This window comes from Plectropomus leopardus, chromosome 1 (genome assembly GCF_026936395.1).
Source record: "Plectropomus leopardus strain MGB_pleo_1.0 chromosome 1, ASM2693639v1, whole genome shotgun sequence".
Lineage (NCBI taxonomy): Eukaryota > Metazoa > Chordata > Actinopteri > Perciformes > Serranidae > Plectropomus > Plectropomus leopardus.
The window spans coordinates 36,929,429-36,950,406 of NC_142176.1; the positions used below are offsets into that span (position 1 = coordinate 36,929,429).

The 20,978-nt window shown below is 40.1% G+C and overlaps 1 protein-coding gene across 1 annotated transcript in view; it reads right to left on the bottom strand.

The window, feature by feature from the left end:
* itfg1 (integrin alpha FG-GAP repeat containing 1) overlaps positions 1-20,978 on the bottom strand; it is a 192,678-nt gene that overhangs the window by 24,915 nt on the left and 146,785 nt on the right. Inside the window, exons 13-14 of the mRNA XM_042484273.2 lie at positions 18,415-18,443; positions 14,302-14,380 (exon numbers count right to left, since the gene is read on the bottom strand). Coding sequence (XP_042340207.2) covers positions 14,302-14,380; positions 18,415-18,443 — 108 coding nt within the window. The remainder of the gene's footprint in view (positions 1-14,301; positions 14,381-18,414; positions 18,444-20,978) is intronic.

A 20,978-nucleotide genomic window follows, 5' to 3' on the forward strand; every position in this document is an offset into this window, starting at 1 on the left:
AGAGAGAGAGAGAGAGAGAGAGCGAGAGAGAGAGAAAGAGAGAACAGACCTAATGACAGCCATCATACCCGAGTTTGACATACTGAAAACGAATTAGAAATAACAGGTTGACCACAGTTTTTTTCTACAAAGTGTCTATCCAGTGATGCCATCACTTTCATTTTTATATCTGTTTTCAAAAATAAAAGACAAGCAACTTCTGAAACTAGAAAGCAATAGAGGATAATGAAAATTGGACAAAGATGGGATGGCACAGTGTTGTAGTGGTTAGCACTGTCACCACACAGCAAGAGGACCCTGGGTGGGGCGGCCCTCTGTGCATGCTCTCCCCATGTCACTGTGGATTTTCTCCAGGTTCTATGACTTCCTCCCAATATTCAAAGAATTGCAGCTTAATTGGTGTGAATGTGAGCTTAAATGGGTGTCTGTATCTATGTTTCAGCCCTGTGATAGTCTGGTGACCCGTCCAGGATGTACCCCGCCTCTCGTCCAATGTCAGCTGGGATAGGCTCCAGTCCCCTCACCACCCTAAGAGGATAAGCTATTATGGTATGTGAATGAATGAGGACAAAGATAAAAATAAGTTATTATGGGTAAGAATAGCCAGAAAAGCAAGTTGCCTTGAATCATGCAAAATCCGACTGGATGTAATAGAACATCCTGGCATACAGCATCTGACATACTATGTATTGGGACATACTAAATCTTTTTCTGGCATCATATATAGTATGGTAGTATGGGTACTGGAATGCGCAGTCAGCGACCTAGAGAGTGACGGTGGCTGGTGTTGGAGAATCAGAGCAGAGGAGAAATTAGCAGTCAAGCTGTCAAATGGTATTAAATGTACAGTGTAGGTTTCAGTTTGTCCATGAATAACACAACATGACAAAATGAGCCATGGAAGCACACGGGGAGAGGTGGAGATGACATTATAACGAGTCAGTTGGAGAAACTCACAAAAACGTAGACATTTTTCATTTTTTTACAAGGATGAGAGCGAGGGTAGAGACAGCCTGTCTCCAAACCAATCAATGTCAAGTATAGAGAAACACAGCACATGTAGTTGATGACAAAAGGACACTGGTGTGTCAAATATAGTTCTTTAGTGTGCTCACATAAATTCAATGTGAAACCAAAATTCACTGGATCAAATGTATACAATGTAACAAAAATGTGAACCTTGGTTTGGACTTTGAGGTGTGAAAAGGCCCTTAAGAGCATAATGAGCTGCGTACTTGCTTGTGTAAGAGATGACCTTGTCTTTGTACATTTAGAAGAATAGAAGCATTTATAAATACTTAAAGCTTTTGGAGACTCAATTGAATAGCATCAACAGTGCTAACAGAGTGAATTTTCAGTGCTGTGAGTTTCAGTGTGATATAATGTCATTTGAAATGACACCTGGTTACTGCAAGACTGGCAGAAGGAATAGAAACGTGACGGTATGCCAAAAAGAATATTCTTTCAGCAGGTACTGGGTGTATTTAAAAATATTTGCATCTATACCTCAGGTTCGGTCAAGATTTTTATAAACTTCAATGATTTGGTGAAAAGATGGCTTGATGAAGTTGATCTCATCTTGAGAGATTTTTGAAGGGACTCATAAAAGCCTCCATTACAACAGAAAAATGCTGCTGTTGCCTGTGTCTGCCCTTCTGTTACAGAGATCTGCACTGGTTTATCAACAGTCAGCAAACAGGACTAAAAGTCCACTGCAATATAAGCAGCTCTGTAAAGCTGGACTTAGCAAAGCTTTGAGCTAAGTGCTAATGCTAGAATGGCAATACGCTCACACAGACATGCTGATATATAGCAGGTACAGTGGAAACTGCTTATAGCTATCATGTTTACACTGATCAACTGCTGAAAAGGATCAAAACGTTTGGGACAGAATCATTCCTATACAAATGCTGTTTAAATTTTTTGCTTATTGCAACCAAGTAGCCTGCTTACCGTGTTCACTTTCGGTATTTTCATAAATGATGACGTGGAAAAAAAGAAAAACACAGTAATTCATCATCTATTTCTTTTTTTAAATTTTACTTCAGTTCTAGTCTTCTTTGCCTTGTGGTAACCCATCTGTTTTTAAGCTGGCTACCTGAGGCTGCTGCTGCATGCACATTAAAATTGTGATGGGAAAAGGAAGTCATTTCCTCTCAATGAAAAATGTAGTCTTCTCTGAGTTTATAACAAAGTGCCAAAAACAAGCCAACGGAATGCAGCAGCAGAGCTTTGGGTTCTTCAGGATGCCTTGATACTGAGAATAAGTCATGACTGCCAGCGATGGAAACAGAAAACAAATGCACACAAGAAAGCACCTGTGGTTGAGCCTGATGGTCCAGTGATAGTGTCTGATCACGTAATGAGCTGTCAGTTTTGTTACTTTACAATCAATAAATAAAGATACAAATGTTAACAAGATGGTAATCTGGATGAGAAATAAAGGAACAGAAATTTGGATATAATAATCATTAGCTTGAACTGTGATCACTATAAAGGTTTCCACTGTATTATGTTCAGGGTGTTAGCATGCTGACATTAGAACTGAACACAAAGTACAGCGGAGGTGATGGGAGTGGAATCAGTTTTGCAGGTATTTGGTCACAAACTAGTATGACATGAGTGTGCGTACAAGATTAATTCAGTAATTGTGTAGATATATTTTAGCCCGTTCTCATTTCAGACTCCTAAAACAGCGCTGCTTTGACAAGGCTTTTGGTGTATGTAGGCGACGCCCAAAGGCACCTATGGTGTGTGCATGGAACGCCACTGGACGAATACAGCTGAAAATGTGGCTGCTCACAGTGAAATTAAACGCCAGCGGACAACTTGATGGCACCTGGCGCATCCGGCAGATACAAGCATGGGTGGCGTCACTTGTCAACATGGCGAGACGGAACATGTTGTTTGCGCATGAAATGGGTTAGGAAGCCGTCAGTTTGAAACACTGCCGGTAATGACATAATACTAAGAGTGCAAGGATGCCCATAAGCTGGGTGGGAGGGGAGGTGGTAGAGCTGAAAACTTCATCAAACTGTTGTTGGCAGCCTCTTTCGAAACTCTTTAACCCAACAAAAAACTGAGGAGGATGAATCCTCGGACACACTTACTGCTAGAGATATATTGTAACTTCATTAGCTTAGTATGACTCTCTGTGATTAGGTACATATCATACAAGCATTTCAATTATTGAAGCCCAAAGATATCTGGAGACCAACAGATCAACAACCAGGTTGACAACAACGGCGACAAATTAAAATTTAAACAGTCTCCTGACAATTTATTGGATCTAAAAACTGGCTGCAGAGGAGAGGGGTTACAGGGTGAGAGGAGAAAGAGAAAAGAGAGAGATATGAAAGCAGGAGGGCTGGAGGAGGAATGCGGAGGAGAAAAATAGATGAGGGAAGAAAGAACGTAGGAGGGAGGCAAAGGAGTGAAAAACAGGGAAGAGAAAAAGCATGCTAAGCTCGATCAATAGTAATTCACCATGTCTCTGTGGAGGGTTACCTCTCCACTCGTTTTTTTTCCCGTTCCACACCAATATTTCCCTCTCCTCTGTGCTGATCTCTGCGTGCTCTTCCCCTCCCATCTCCTATCTTTCTCTTTTGTTCCACCCTCATTTTCACTCCTCTCCTTTTCTCTCTGCAGCTCGACTGTATGCTCTCAGCTCGCTCCTCTGCACCCTCTCATTTTCTCCCCTTTTCATTTCTCTCATCCACCTACTCTTCCATCTTATCCTATCTCACATATTGTGAATTCTCCCTGTGTGTGTGTGTGTGTGTTTCAAGCCTATATCAAATACTGTGCAGTAAAATGGTTTGAGAATAGGGTAAAGCTCGCTGCTGAATGCACAAGGTCTCTGAGAACAGGGGTGGCCGAGGATCACTATCCTTGTCAAACGCGATCGGCTGGCTTTGTTTTACGACACCACTTGAGGCACCAGCATGATGTAGCAAAACACAACATGAGCTGCTGCGAGTGAATGTGTGGGTCAACACAACTCAGCACACAGTTTGAATTTGCATCCAATTTGTTTTGGATATTCTAAATGTCTAAAAGGTTAAGATATGATAAATATGTTTGTGGATGAGTTGCTGCTGGTAACCATGTGTTTTTTTTGTGCATGTACAATGAGTATGTGAGCTGTGTGTGTGTGTGTGTGTGTGTGTGTGTGTGTGTGTGTGTGTGTGAGCAAGCCGTGGCTAATCCCCTGAACTCATTAGCCTAATTGGACAGTCTGCAGAGAGCTCCACATTGATCTGGGCCTGTTATGATTCTCCTCCTTATGAGCACTCCTCTTTTCCGTTTCTGTCCTCCCTCTTCCTGTCACTTCTCTCTCAAATGTCCTCCCTCTGCTCTATTCCTGCTCCGTGCATAATAATCTTTGGCACACTTGTAACGTCTGGACACAGTTAACTACCCCGGAGTTGTTACTATTCTTTCCTTATGCCTGCTGGTGTTACAACATTATTTCCATTTGCAGCTTGGTGGCACGAACAGCCTGCTGGTGAGGACAATAACTGGGTTTCCATCCAAGCTTATTTATGGGAGTGACGCTGCATCAAATTAAAAGAAACTCAAATGGTGTCTTTTGACAAACCACACTTCATTTCACAAGAGAAAATGACTTATGAGCTTTAAGGAAACTGACAGAGCGTAAGCACGGTTTTATCTCACCGCACAACTGACACCTTTATGAGTCCCTTTCAATATTTTCAAAAGCTGTTAAATAAGCAGACTCCACAATTTCTCGAAAAAGCTGTGCAGAGTGCTGATTACTGTTGTGATAATAAGGCCATTAGCAAGTAATTTAGAGCATTTCAGATACATTTCTTTTTCTTCAGGTAGCATAAATGGCTGTTTGAGTTGAAACATGAAATGAACCAGCCAAGACACACACAGGTACAATAAAATATGTTTACAAATTGGAAATGCAAAAAAAAAAAAAAAAGTTTCTCAAAGCACAATGTACAAAACCTAAGCTAGTCGTGGCAAAAATTCCGGGGTGAATTCCCAAAGAATGGACAGCAGCCACATATTACCATGAATTGTGCATGACTTAAAACTGCTACCTGCCCCGTCTCAAAGTTTGATTCACAAAAGACACTGTGCTAATGATATAACAGCGCAAACATGCCTATTAAGTTTTGCGTCTGAGGGAAATTTGCCCTTTTTTAGACTTTTCTTTTATATCCATGAGTCAAAGTACCAAAGTACAAATATTGCTTTTGCAACAGGAAACAGTAAGTAAAAAAATGGCAGAGAGAAGAAGAAAACTTTTTAGACAGTGAGCTACAGGTCCTGACCTTTGAGGTGCAAAGGCATGCTTAAAACTTCAGGCAAAGAATATAAAAGTGACAGAAAGAAACCTTCTGTTAGTGCTGTTGGTGTTTTCAAACACACCTTCTGACTGTAAAAAAAAATGAAACCTGACACCCCTGTAAATGTGCTTCAGTTACCACCAACTGTCTGAAGACGCAAAAGATTTTACTGTAACTGTGTGGCTGTTAGCACTGACATTTGTGAATGGGACTGTTTTTATTGTGAGGCTCATTTGCACAAAAGGGGACGATTTTGTACCACATGTATGAATATCACCTAATTTAAATATGTGCTAAATTGCACAAGTGCACAGAGACAATAGATATAAAACTAGAATTAGCGCCATGCAGTTGTATGCCTCTGCGCATGTCAAGTTATACTTGAAGTTTATATTCAAGTCTGTGACAATGTGGATGTTTGACAAACATTTTCCTCCAGCAGCACAAAAGAATACAGTCAGCACAGCGTTAAGGTGAACACCCAAAATTAGAGTCAGCAATTTAGTATCTGACCAGATATCTTGTCTTCTGTTCCTGAGATATAACAGTGAACAATGTACAGAAAAGTGTTTTAGCATAATATTACGATGTCACAATGAAGCTGACCTTTGACCTATTAGATATAAAACGTCATCACTTTATCATTTCATCTTCTAGATATTTGTGTGAAATCTTTTCACAGTTAGTGTATTAATTCTTAAATTATGGCCAAAAACATGCTTTGCAAAGTCATAGTGACCTTGACCTTTAACAACCAAATTCTAATCAGTTCATTCTTGAGTCCAAGTAAAAGTTTGTGCCAAAGTTTGAGAAAACTCCCTCAAGGCCTTCTTGAGATATTGCTTTCACGAGAATGAGATAATCACAAGGTCACGGTGACCTTGACCTTTGAACAACCAATTCTTATCAGTCCATCGTTAAGTCTGATTGGACATTTGTGCCAAATATGAAAAATTCTCTCAAGGTGTTGAGATATCACGTTTACAAGAATGGGATCTATGCAAGTACGGACAACCCAGAATCATAATGCCTCTGGCCTCGACTATTGCTGAACAGGGCAATGTAACAAGGCTAGAATGGACATTTCCATCCAAATCACATTGCAAGATGGTCAGAGCTGTGGACATTTTTATGTTTATGGTACATATTGCAACCACTGTATGTGGCTAACCTCTGTATAAACTAACGTATAAGCAAACCAATTTATAGCAAGTCACAAACTCACTGAGGTGTGGTTTGCAGTAACAACAAAAAAAGCATTCGAACAGAAAGTTTATATTTTCAAGTAATTAATCTGTAAATTGTAAAATATCACTGTAACTGTTATTTCCCTGTTTCCTTTGTTGCAATGAGTTTAATGTTTGTTAAAACATGATGTACTATAGCTAAAGAAAGAGTGACAGCCACTGCTTATCGGGTGCATTTCACCCTTTGCAGGTGTTTTGAGAGTTACACAGTTTCTATTTGTCTTACTTGAGGAGGTTTAGCAGCCATCTATAAAAACTTCTGGTACATTACATAATTATCAATATTCAGACATCTACATCTTTTGATGCCCTTAATGCTTCTCTAAACTGAAAACAGACACATTTCTTTAAGTATATAGTATAAAAAATAAAAGCAAGATAGTGCCCCTTGTTTTTGGATTCATACCATTAATGTGGGAATACTGGGCTGGGGAAGGTTTAAAAGGTATTACACCATGAACAATGTTATTACTCTGCTTTGTCATTGCTCCTGATAGTGTCTTAGAGACCAGAGAGTTTGTTTTTTCTCTCCCGTTACCTTTAAAATGAAGCTAATTTGTCTCTTTGTCCTATGACTCATAAGACAACCATATAAAAGGTGATAACACAGACTCTGCCATCAATACACCTGATAAATCCAAAGCAGTGGATCAACTCTGAACAAAAGGAAGTCAACTTCACTAGCTGAGTAGATGGCAACTACTGAAAAATGAAGCTGTAAATGGAGGGTGGGGGGTGGGCTATTTTTTCTGGATAGATCGAATCAAATCTTGTATATGAGGTGGTGATTTGTGGAGTATAACCCTAATTTTGACCATCCCCCTGAAAGTTACATGTCCCCCAGTCTATCTAAAGATAAATGGATGACCCTGTGTGACCTGCAGCCCAGAGGGAAACGCAGTGCAGTTTCTACTGCGCTGTGCCTCTGAGTGTCACACAGCGAGCGAGAAAAAGAGAGCGAGACCAAAAAAGAGGTTGTTAATGAAGAACTTCAACTATTTATCTCCACCACCCCACCTGTCTCTGCCCCTCTCTCTTCCCCTGTCTCAGCAGGAGCTACGTGATAATGAGGTGTGGTGTTGTCAAAATCACAGCCCGTGCTCATCCATCCAACCTGCTTAGTAAGGGGCATGGCACACCACTGTCTGGCACACACACACGCGCGCACACACACACACAAGGTCAAGAGACAGATGTCACGGCATGCACGCGTGCACACATGCTGACATAGACACATATGGGCGCTGAGTACACACAGACTGGAGTTTATGTGCAAGAACACACACATAATGTACACACACCTGTACAGGTGCACGCACTGTATGAATGTCCTGCACAAACCACACATGTAGGAAAGAGTTGGAGGAAAGCCTTGTCGGTTTTGCTGTTGACCTTTTCGTGTCAGATAAGAGGGTGGCATTATCACTTAATATGGCTGCGTGTGTATGCAGGATATACAGTGTGTGTGTGTGTGTGTGTGTGTGTGTGTGTGTGTGTGTTTTAGCAGTGTGTCTCTTAGGTATCTCACCAGAATATGATTGCTCTATTTCTGCTCTCTCTCATCCTACCAGCTCTTCATGTCCTCTGACCCATTTCCCTCATTTTTTCTGAACTTCCTCTTGTTCCCTCCCTCCGTCTCTCCTTTTGTTCGACAGTAACTCCATTCATTCATACACTCTGCCTCCTCGGCCCCTTCTCTCTATCTCTCAGCATATTATAATCTCTCCTTTCCTCTCCGTGCTCTCTCCCTTTCAGGAGGGTGAAGGGTAAGTGAAGATCGTTGGGCCCCAGTGGAGAGGCCTAGACATCGTGGGTGTGTGTGAGAGTGTGTGTGTTTGTGTGCACCCCATCATTGCTCATCTCTGGCAGCCTCGCTGGCTGTTCCCCGAGCTACAAGCTACAGAATAAATACACTTTAAATTACCGCGCACACGGACACACACACCCACACACACGCACCCACACCCACACCCACACCCACACCCACACCCACACACACACACACACATCCTGCTCCCTGGCAGCACTTTGCAGCTGTTAAATGAGGGGTCTGGGGAGTTGTGCCGGCAAAGCCTTTGGCTACTCTCACTCTCCTCCTCTCTCGGTGCACTCCAGTCAAACACACACTGGAAAAATAAGCTGTAGTTATGATGGGCACACTGTATTAAGCCAGGATATTTTGATGTTAAATAAATGGGATTCTGCTTACTGAGCATACCGAACCAGGAACATAAAGACACAGTCTGGAGAGACACTGTGAGACTTTCTCCAGAAAGAGAAGTACCGGCTGAGTGGACAAAATGTCAAGACAAGTCTGCGCCTCACATGAACTAGATGAAAAAAAGAACACCTTTATTGAAATGTTTCTTTTTGTGTGTTTGTGTAGAGTCTTTGAGTTGTGAAAAACATAAATGACTTAAGTTTCCTGCATGGGGAGAGTCAGCAAACCAACGGGTATTGCCCCATCCTGTTCCATCTCACCTCCCAGAATGCCTGGGAGAGATTCTCCTATTTTTGACAGAAAATTGATTTTGCCAGTTGCCAGTAATTTAGTCTCCAGAGTTACACATCCATGTCCACAGTGTGTTTGACTCAGGTGATAACTGTAGGTTAATCGGGACGAGCGACCTTGTTCACACTGTCATATTGTTTTCACACTGTCATTTGATACATAGTTATAATAATAGAATAAAGAAATAACAGGAAATGGAAAGGGAAATTAAATGCATCTGAAACTTTATTAAGGGATATTTTAGACCAGTGGTTCTTAACTGGTCTGACTTGGGGACCCACCATCACCCCTTAATGACAAGCCACGACCCAAATCGAGGAAAATGTTCAACTTCTCAAATGTATTTAATGAAAAGATGGTGCAGTTTGAACCCGAGATAGTACAGAATATCACAGTATACTGACACAAAAATACTAATTATGTTATTAACACTATTCAGTGATGTATTCAAGCATTAATCATAAGGCTGACATAACAATCACAACATTTCAGTAACAGCCATTTTTACCGGACTCAGCTGAAATGGCGGGTGTCAGTTAGCATAATAGGGCATTATCGCTGCCTACTGTGGAAGGAGTGTGAATAGAGGTCACTCCACTGCATAAAAAATCCCCTTCAAAATAAAAGCACAGGATTTTTTTTCTAAACATTTTTTTTATTTGCCCAGGAGAAGGCCCGTGACACCACTGAAAATGGGTCTGCGACCTACTTTTGAGTTGCAACCCACAAGTTGAGAATCACTGTTTCAGTTAAACTGTGTGCTTCTAACAACTTGACTGGCCTGCACAGAGCCCTAACCTCCGCCACATCAGAAACCTTGGGGATGAATTGAAACACTGATTGTGAGACTGCAGGCCAACTTCTGCTCTTAAAAATGTCTTGTTTAAAGCATCCCGGAAAAGAGGAAGCACAATAAAGTCAAATCAAATCAGATCAAATCGCAACACCCAAAGTTTTGCAATTAGATAATGTAATGTTAAAGTGGCCACATTCTTCTGGCCATGTAGGACTGCAAATCCTTTGGTATGTGTAAACTAATTCCCTCCATCAATAACTGCCTTTTTTTTTAACCACAAATGTTTCAGGTAGTTTTTATAAATTACCTGAAAGTTCAGATCGAAAAGGGAATGTACCCTCATGAATCTTTTTCAGCATCTCACTTTAGTATGATTTTAAAAATGTCGCCGCCTCCACATTTAGTGGGATTCTGTATTACTCTCTATCTTGTCTGCAGTGGGCGTGGGTGCAGGTGGTGATACCCCTCCCCCCTCCTCCCCCGCTCTCCCTCCCTCTCCACTGTTGCTCTTTATGCTCATTTGACTGCACATGTTAAACCAGTTGAGTGTGTGCAAAAAGGGAGAAAAACTGTGGATTTCAACACGCTTTTTAAATACAGACAAAACAACTAAAAAGAGGACGGCCAGTCTTAACCCTTAAACACCTGGAACAACATTAGTTTTCTTGTGCTGTGTTCTAATGCCTTTTTCAAGCATGTAAACCTCTGAAAACTGAGAAAATTGGTTTGATTTCTTTTAAAAACAGGGAAAAAAAAACATAATGACCAAATGGCAACAAATGTCTTGCAAATTGAAAAAAAAACCTAGTAAAAGGTGACAAGAAAATGTCCTTAAAATTAGTTTGGGGAGGGGGGTTATTAGATATTATTAAAAAACACTGTCCAAAAATGTGCAGAAAACTATAATTATGTATTTAAACTTATATTACCGAAAAAACAGTTTAAATAGCACTTTAACGGGTAATTTTCTTGTTTGTGTTTTTCTTTTCTGTTTTGTCACACATTATCAAGCAATTTCCTTGTAACCTTTTACAAATCTCTTGCAATTTCTTTGTCCATTTCTTTTTAAGTTTTTTATTGCCTTCTTACCAAGAAATAAAGCAGATTTGCTCAGGTTTCAAAGGGTTAAAGGGGACGTTTATCCTCAATTTCTATCAAACGTGGAATGCTACAGTGTCAGATGTTTTTATCGAATTTAATCAAAGTTTAAAATTATGAAGAAATGATGTCAAAGTTATCCCTCTGAGCAAAAAATAACAGAAACAAAAACTATTATGAATACCCTTTTAGCTGATGTCAGCTTGTGATGTATGTCTTTATATGGTCATCAGCTTCAGGCACACTACTGTAAGTGTTTACATTACATAAACTGCATGAAGCTACAAACCAATGCTGGGGAAACATGTAAACTTGGTTGTGGATGTTGATAATTTCCCTATTCCTATTGGAAAATGTCTCTTTGTGTGCAGCTATAGTTTGTTACAGTCATTCCTCAGCTGCAAGTACACTGCTACATGCAGCTACAAGCTAATGTTAGGAAAACATGCTATCTTGGTTGCAAAAGTTCAATTCCCCTCAATTATGGATCATATTCCTGTTGCAACATTTCCAATTGGGAAGATTTTGGTTGGGAAGCTTTCGTGGGTGGTTTTTCACTGTCGTAACTACCGCTGTACTTTGTTAAAGTCATTCCCCTGACTAAAATGCCTAGATAACAAAAGCACAGATACGAAAGACCCGAAAGTACTAACCATTCAGAGTAGACTGGGCTTTTTTGGGAGTTGGGTCTTAAAGAGACAGGTGCCTGAACAACATTGCAGGAAGTGGGTGGATACAGGTGTTGCAGCACAGACTGCATGAGAAATTTTTTTATATTTTTTATTTTTATATTTTTTTTAATATTTATTTTTATATTTTAACATTAAAGTGTGAAAACATGTTCAAGTAAAAAACCCAAAATACGAGTATGACTGTGAAAATGAGCAATATATGTAGGTCCCCTGTAATATTATGTCCACTTGTTTTGGGCTTGAATGCAGAGCATGTAATTGAAAAAGGCTCGCAGCCATTGGAAGATTAGTTTCAGCAGTGTTTGTCTCCAAAAACTTCTACCTGTCTAATGGTGGTGAAATAATAATGATGTTAGACAGTGATCTGTCTATTCTTTCTTTAAATATGTATATACTCCAAGTGTGCCAACAGATAAATGAAACAATGAAATCAGACAAAGTGGGATTATGCTGCACGCATGCACGCCCAAACACACACACGCACACGCACACACACACACACGCGCACACACACACACACACACACACACACACACACTATATATATCCCTGACCCCAGGCTGTCAGTGCATCTTGTCCTCATCCAGCTCTTTGTCCTTCCCACAGTGTAACATCAACTAGGTTAACTGTGGCTAATATGACACAGCATTGCTGTCCACAGTGTCTTGGCTTATCTCTCTATGCATCTATTTCTGTACAGAAATGTCTTGTCCTATGGAATTCCAGAGATCCTACAGGTTACAACATAACAATCAGTGAACCTGGAGTCACTAGGCTTTCGAATTTCATTAACAAAATACTTGTCATAATGTATGTGAGAGGGTGATTTGTGACCAAAATCTCCTACCAACAGTGTGGTACCTTGTGTATTCTAGTACAGAACACAGCCAGATGTTAACAGGACTGCTTAACAACAACAGAAGGGAATAGCCCTTTGAGAATACATGAGGTGGAGCTGTTTGAGATTGAAAACACTCTAAATCACCCTGTCCTATCTTGTCCCATGCACGATCATCATCTTCCCTATTGAACTTTGGTAAAGGTCCAGTGTGTTGGATTTTGGGGGATATTTTGGCAGAAATTGAATATAAGAATTGTTTTTAGTGTATAATCAACTAAAAATAAAAACTGTTGTTTTTTTGTGACCACAGAATGAGCTGTTTATAGCTACAATTAGAATGGGCCCTTGCTAATGGAGATTGACATGTTGCACTGCCATGTCAGTATAGTGGCCCAAAGAGGACAAACCAAACTCTCCAACTGCATTGAGCAGTGTCAGAAAAACACAGATTTTGATGTAAAACGGCATCATTCAGTGTTTATTTGGGGTTTTTAATCACTCGGTTCAATTGTTTTGGAGAGAGAGAGACCTCTGCAGACAATTTGGCTCCCGGTGAAAACCTCTTAAATGTCTGGATCGAACGTTATCAGAGAAAAAAGGTGAGCACACATTAGCACATGCTGGGCAAGCCGCTCATCTCCAACATACCAAACAGCCTTTCGAGAAACACTCATTTGTAATGTGAAACTGCTTTGTTCAGTGTTTTTACCGCTTTAAATCACCAGGTCTAATTGTTTTGGAGATGATGAAACCTCTGCACATAATTCATCTCCCAGGTAAAAATCTTCTGAACAATGAAAAATGAAGGAATCCTAACCAGGACAAGTTTTATCTGGCTGCAATCTGCAGTCCTCGCCGCCTAAATCTTACACGCTTCTCCTTTAAAAGAAGAAAAAATGTAAGTGACTCAAGGCTGCAAAACAAAACTTTACACATCCACAAGTCTTGTCTGATTTTTCAAATTATAATGAAGACACTGGCCCTTTCTAGAAATATATGTACCTTGGACTTTAATGAGAAGCAAAAACTAGGAAGCTACAGCTTGTTGAATATTGCTTCTTGTTGCTATGGAAGAAACTTTGGAGGAAAAAAAGCCTCCAGTGTTTTGCAGGCTTTGACAGTTTTTTTTTCCTGTAATAGTCTTGCAGAAACTACGAGAAAGCTGTATCCCATAGACAGTGCCTCTGCAGTCACTCCAGGCTGAATATTTGACTGACAGCGCAGAAAACCATCCTTTGAAAATAAATCTGGACCAGTAACGGTTGATTATCAATTTTCATTATCTTTACATATATATAACGGCATTTATATAGGTGAATAATTTAACGTGCACATGGAATAAGTGTGAACTCCAGTGGGCACAAACTTCACAAGCAACACAAGGCAAGCATTCCAGCCTTATCAAACAGATTCATTTTTCTTTTAATAACAGCCATTTTTGAGCCTTTGCTTTTGCTGCCCTTTGCTTCAGTGTTTGTCTTTGAGGCATACAGGCTATATTCTCATTTATTAAAAAAGAAAAAGAAAAAAGAAAACAAGCAAAAAAATCAATACGTCCCTCTTCTTCTCATTCTCTGTTTTCTTAAAATCCTCCAAAACAAACACTGTGGTGTTCAGCCAGACTAAGGACAGCTGTCATTGTTAGGAGGTGAAGTTATTAATAAATCTGACGTGGCTATATAAAAGCTCAGGCGGTGAAATAAATGCCTCTCTGGCTATTCTCTGTCACTGAAGTGGGCAGTTTGGCATACAGAGTGAAAGCTACAATGGAAACACATTAAACAAAGTCCCTACCTGAGGCGTTTTTCAGGTAGCCGTTGGCGTCCGTTGTGGTGTACATGACATAAGGACCTGGCTGGTTAACACCGAAAGGCTGCAAAAAACACACATGCAAATATGACATAAAAAAACGGACAAATTTTGATGTTTGTAAGAATATTTTTGTATCAGCTGTCTGTCAGCGAGGGCAAAAGAGGACAGGGAGAAACAGGCAGGGGAGGGGTGACGGAGGAGTACAGAAGACAAGAGAGAGAGTGGGCAGAAAGACAGACAGGCATTTTGTTACCACAGCGACCTTGAGCAGCTTTTTTTTGGTTTATTTTCACTAGGTGACATGTCTGACCTAGCTGGCTTGAATCTGACTGAGCGTAAATGAGTGTGACGGCTGTGTTTTTGTGCGCCTGTGTGGGCGGATGCAGAGGGGATGTCTTATCTCTTCATTACGAAAGGATGACAACTAACGAAGAGATCCGCAGAGCCATCCTTCGCTCTACATCAGCTAATCACGAGCTTGTTACACACGTACACATGCACGCTGCAAGAGAGAGACTTGGCCCTTTATGCTGTGACACTCGGCAGTCGGGTGAGGAAGGAATAGAAATGAGGTCAAAAAAAGTGAGGGAGAGAAAGATGAGAAAGCCACAGAGAAGCAGATTAGTGGGCTCAAAAAAAGATGACGAGGAGGAGAGGTGTGACTAAGAGGAAGAGGAGCAGGAGAGTGAAATGAAAAGATAGAGGGGGTGATGGATGGGAGAGGAGAGGAGGAGAAACAGCCGCAAGCTCCACTCGTCTACTGCATTCATCATACCTTTCAGTCAGACAACAAGCGGGTGGAAGAGTAGACAGACAGCAAACCAAAACAACCCTAATACCTGCACCCTCTTGTTGATGTCAAAGCTAATGTGTTTTGCAAAGGGCTTTCCACTGGTGAAAGGTTATATAAGCAGAGATGCTATTGGCTGCCGTATTTGTGTCACATTTTTCTGTCCACCTACACATGATCATCAGACATTAGCTCTTTGAGGGAAATAAAAAAAGCTTACAGCTAACTGCTCTGTAAATTAATGGCTACATTGAAAGAAGCATTTCACTACTGAAAATATGATCTTCTAATAAAATTAGGCTGTCTATGCAGTAGAGAGACGCACGTACTTATGAAATTGGTGCTATATGACCAGAAAAAAAAAGAGAAAATGGGTTGTAGCAATCGATTTTGCTCAAGAGGTAAATAACCTACAACTACCATAATGCACTGCAACGACCAGACCAACAAACGCTACTGCTGGTGGGTGACGACTAAAAGCATGTCCCTTTTGACCAGGGCCCTAAGAAAGCAGCTCAGCCTTGCAGTCAAAATTTCCCAGTGACCACTGGTGGTATTGTAGCTAAAAATCCCCTGTGGTCCAAAAGGCATTTTGCCCATTGACCTCCATTATAGAAGAGATGTCTGTAAAACTGCTGGCAGGACACCTCAAACTGAAAACAAGGTAATTTATTATTTCTTCTACTATGAATTTTTGAGTGCTTTTCAGTGGAGGTTTTGTATTTGTGAAATTTTCCTCAAGCTGAAGAAAGTGATTGAAAAATCTGTGACATCATCATGATGTAAAGTCTATGAGTTGAGCAAAACCCGCAGTGGAAGAAACACTACTGCACATAGTCAGTGGTTTTAGAGTTTGATCTCAGTATTTTCAGCAACCATTTTTACAACTTAGGAAACAGTATGGCACCCTAATCCTTTTCACAAACTCTCATATTACAGCCAAACAATGCACAAAAATATGTTGAATATGTTTCTGAAAACATTTTAGGCCAAAAATAGGTAACACAATAACATAATCTTGGTTTATATTTGATCAGCACTGCCTAGTTTTAGTCTGACTTTGAGAGAAAGAGTGAGAGAGGGGTGGCTCTCTATTTCTCCATCTACTTATTCTGTGTGAACGTGGTGGCGGGCATACGTGAATGTGAAGTACAATCTGTAGTTCGAGCAACAGCCATAGAGACAGTGAAAAATGTATTTTCGAGCTAAGAGATGAGCTTAGCTTGTTAAAAATCTGTTAAAAGTCCCTTTAACTCCAAAGAGCTCATGGTTTTATAAGCAAAACCTTAGATCCCCTTTACACAGACAAAATGACACAAGTTGTACAACAGTGGTTGATCTGTATGTATGACTCTCCTCCTCACCAGGTTGGACGCAGGTCAGAGGCTGCCTGGCATTGGTGAACTGGTGTTACTACCAGGACTGAAAATTAACTCAAAGACATACGTTTGAATGTCTTTTAACCCACTCCCCACGAAGACAGAGAGAAAAAAAGGAAGAGTCCGAGAGAGAGCGAGAAACAAATAGAAAGTGTGCACGCATTGGCAATCAGAGGAAGAGCGCAGAAAGACGGACAGTGAGATTACACCGAAACTGGTAATTATTTCAGTAGCTCATTGTCATTCTCAGATCTATCAGTAAAATGTTTGAACTGCAATGCAGAGCGGAGTCTTTGCTAACAGTAAGACGCAGGACAGCTGTGTTGTGAATGCATCTAATGTATGGATCAGATGCATGTCCATCAGACCTGCAACACACGCACATCTGCCATCTGAAAGGGGAATTCTGCAACTTTACTAGGAGCTACAGCTGTTGGATGATGTAATAGAGTAGAACATGGTTTATGGCGCTCATCTTCTTCAATCTCTTTGTTCAGTAGTTAGGCCATGTCTAAACCGACATTATAACTGTCCAATCAAATACATGCAAGGACACATTCCAGGTAGGCACATTCTGAATGCAAATGGCATATTTCTATTGTTTATGATTGCTGAGATGGAGGATAAAATAATTGCTGCTGTGGGTTATAAAATCCTCCCTCATATGAACTGTTTTGAAGTGTTTTGACATCTGATGAAGCCCTCAAACTTATGATCAATTAATCAAACTGGGAGAATAATTATACCCACATCATATACGTTCAAGGCTATCAGAAAACAGCGTATATGAAGGAAATAAGTCATGCCTGCACACAGACTCCATGCTTCAAAAATAATAATCGTGACAATGTTTCACCCTACTTGGATCTTTTCCACATCAAGATGTTTGAAAAGTTCGAAGGGACAAAGAAAAATAAAAAAAAAGGAAAAAAAAGAACAAGCACACACAACATAGAAGGTACTGACTGTTTTCTTTGCCAAGCTTTTGTTAATCAAACAAAATGAAGCTCAAGGCCAAGGACCACTGTGAAAGGAGTCAAAAGTTAACCTTGTTGAAGCTTGTCTGTATCAAACTGATAAGCTCTGTCTGGCCTCATCACGCAGACATAAAGCCTTGGATCCCTCATAAACTTCAAGAATGTGAGCAGATGGTAAACTATGACAGATACCTGTTATTGTAGTACAAACCCAGTCTCAGCAGAGACCATTACTGTCAAAGTATCCCTGAACAACACCAAAAAGCAACAAACCCCAAAATCTATTTACCAAGGACAGGAGCTGGAAAACAGGCACACCTGGCTTTTATTTGCCCCTGTGCTAAAAAATTCTTACACTGATATTTTATTGGAAAATGCTCACGACAAGGAAGGGCACGAGATACAAAAAGTAAGTGTGGGCGACTGACTTTTATGATGAAGGTCTGCCACTCATCTCCAACAACAAAAAGCGAACCAGGGAGGGTAAGGTGGAAATCACTAGCTATTTTATTGCATGAAAACAACCCTCATATATTTTTGTCCTTTACATTTTTAGTACTTTTTTTTAAGGCTGCACAAAAAAAACGGTACTTTACATATAAAGAGGAGCTTATACTGCCTTACGGCTCAAAAACACATCACCCATTCAAATCCCCTTCCCTAATTTCCTGAATAAAGTTGATCCTCCATATAGACATAAAGTTTGGCCAGCAGTCAGGATATTTCAGCCTATCGCTCTCTGTACTTGCTGAAAAAAAAGGTGCTGAGTACGGACTCTGGAGGACGATAAAGCTGCATGCATGGATAGATAAGTGGAATGGGTACGAAGACAGAACACTCAGACAGAGACACACCTGGTCAGAGTGGTCAGTGCTCAGACAGATAAGAAATAATTTAACTTTTCTATGCTGTCATTAGAAAAGTGGACAAATAAAGACAGTGTTCTTACCTTGACATCTTCTGAGAGGCCGCTGAGCACTGAGGAAGACAGAGAAGCAAGAGTTAGACATGTTGCTCAGTATGTGTTATATGTCTAAGATTACTCTGCGTCTATACAGAATCTATGTTGTAGGTATGGCGCTCATTCCATACAAAGTCAAATCAAACATGTCCTCCTGTTTATTGCTGTAAAATTCAAGATTCAAGATTCAGTACTTTATTGCCATATCAAAACAGTTGATAGGAATGTGACTCAGTACAGCTCTTTAAAAAAAAGTCAAAAAGCCCCAAACACATTTCGCAGACAGCAAAAACAGTTGAAGAAATATAGATTCATACTAAAAGTCAAACCTTCAGTATCATATAGAGAATAATAAGAAAAAAAAGTCCCTAAAGTGCATATGCTGCTACATCCATTTCTTTTTAAGGTGCTTGCTTGCTTTTCCTATCGATACATATTCTTGAGGGTCAATGTTCAAGTAGCAAATTGGCTCAGTATATATAAAAACTAAAAACCATTTCCCTCAATGAAAACTAAGCTTTTCTTTCATTTTATTTCGCAGATTAGAAACAAATTGTGAAGATGATAAATTTCCCCCTGAAAAAGAAAATAAATAAATAAATAAATAAAAAATAGAATATTGAGTCCTGTGTGTTTTTGTATTGTTACCTTTGTTAAATATTGCTGTTCGTGTCTTCATATAAGAAAAACGGTGCTATCCGCTAGGCTCAATCATGCGATTTAAAATGTCATAGGCTTATGCTGATAATGTTAGCATGTTGTATTCGTGGGGTGACATGTCCAGAAAAAGTGTTTTCTCTGCGAACATTACGAGTTATAATGGAGTCACATTTTGTCCTTGTGTTTGGTGTGTTTTGGATCAAACAAGCTTAAGTCTACTTCACAGAAACTCAACACAGTGGCATAGAAACTCCACCAGCTAGTGTTATAGAGTTGTAATTGCAGAGCAACACAGACACACCAGGGCAGTATACATGCTCACAACAGAATAGGTGTAAGCTACGGTACAACTAGAAATCAGCCATAACACAGCGCTGCCATGCCCTGAGGGCCACCAAATCAACCTTTCTGCCCTCTTTAGGAGGTTAACTTGAACAGAAAAACCTTTGTTGCACAATGACACAAGTTCCACTGTGGCTGGTAGTCAAAATACAATAATCAAACTCATATTAACTGTGCTTAAGCGTTCCTCACATATAATTGAACATTCTTTCCTGCGTGCTAGGTGAATATGGACAAGATGGACAACCAAAGAAAGCGGGGAGGGGAGGCTTACAAATAAATTGCCAGCAATGAGAAACATAAAAAACAAATGTGCATGCTATTAACGCTGTGAGTGTGCGCGTATATGTGCGTACTAAGAAAGCCTTTCACTTATTTGTGTGTACAAGCGGAGAGGACAAAATCCGCTGAATTGCTAATCAGTCATTAGAGAAGTGACTTTATTAGCATACTAATAGGGTCCTGGGTCTAGGTTGCCTTGATTTGCCTGATGGAGTCATGCTGAAGCCCAATACTCTGATAATAAGGTCTGCACCCAGCACGGTACTAAACAGCAGCCAAACTCAATGCACCTATTCACAAGAAACATCACAGTGCCCCCAGCGCCATCCTGCACACAGTGTGTGGATGACGCCTTCGTATGAAATTGTTCAGCACTAATTTGCTACAAACATGTTAATCAGAAACATTTACTGTACGCATAGCCTCAATAACCCACCTGAACAACAAGTGGGCACTGTAATTATTTTCATGGTTTTCTGTTATATAAAGACTCTTTAAAATGGGTTGCTATAGTACACTAATGCATTGGCAGGTGAACATTGACCCTGACGTCACTCTGATATTTATAACAAACTGCAATGCCCCATTACATATCTCCATTCATTTAATTACAATTGATTCGTGTCCACAGCTCCACATTCACTCATCAGTGTGGTTCCTCTATTTATTCTTCCACACTATTAAGAATATTTATAGAACTCTGCTACACACCATTAAGCATTAATAAAAAAAAACTATTAGAAAAGGCTTAAACACAGCAGGTCTAAAGGGCAGTCTGCACCGGCAGTGTTTTATGAAATGCTTCTGCAGTGTTATCTAACGGAACAAATACGCTTCTGTTTCTACAAATGTGTCAATTCACAACATCTCAGAGAAGAGCTTGTGTCAATACGCAGCCGACCTACCTGCCCACCTGTGCAGTATAGGAAGCCATTCAACATCACACAAATCTGCAACCCTCTCTATGTTTTTCATTTGTGAAGCATATCTGCAACAATCAACCTCCAGTTTCACTATGAGCCTTTAAACTTCATGATAGACAATTTGATTAGCAAACAAAATAAAAGTACTTAATAAATGAATGATATATAAAAATGCCACTTTTCTTTCTGTTTATTTTTATGTTGCACACTTGATAATTATTTTTAACATTTAGGATGCCTGGCTGCATGTTCATGGGTAAAATAAAATTTGGTCCCCAAAGGGTGACTTCTCCTTTATTGATATTCTTAGGTTTTAAATTAGTAATTTTGAATTGTTTGCCATTG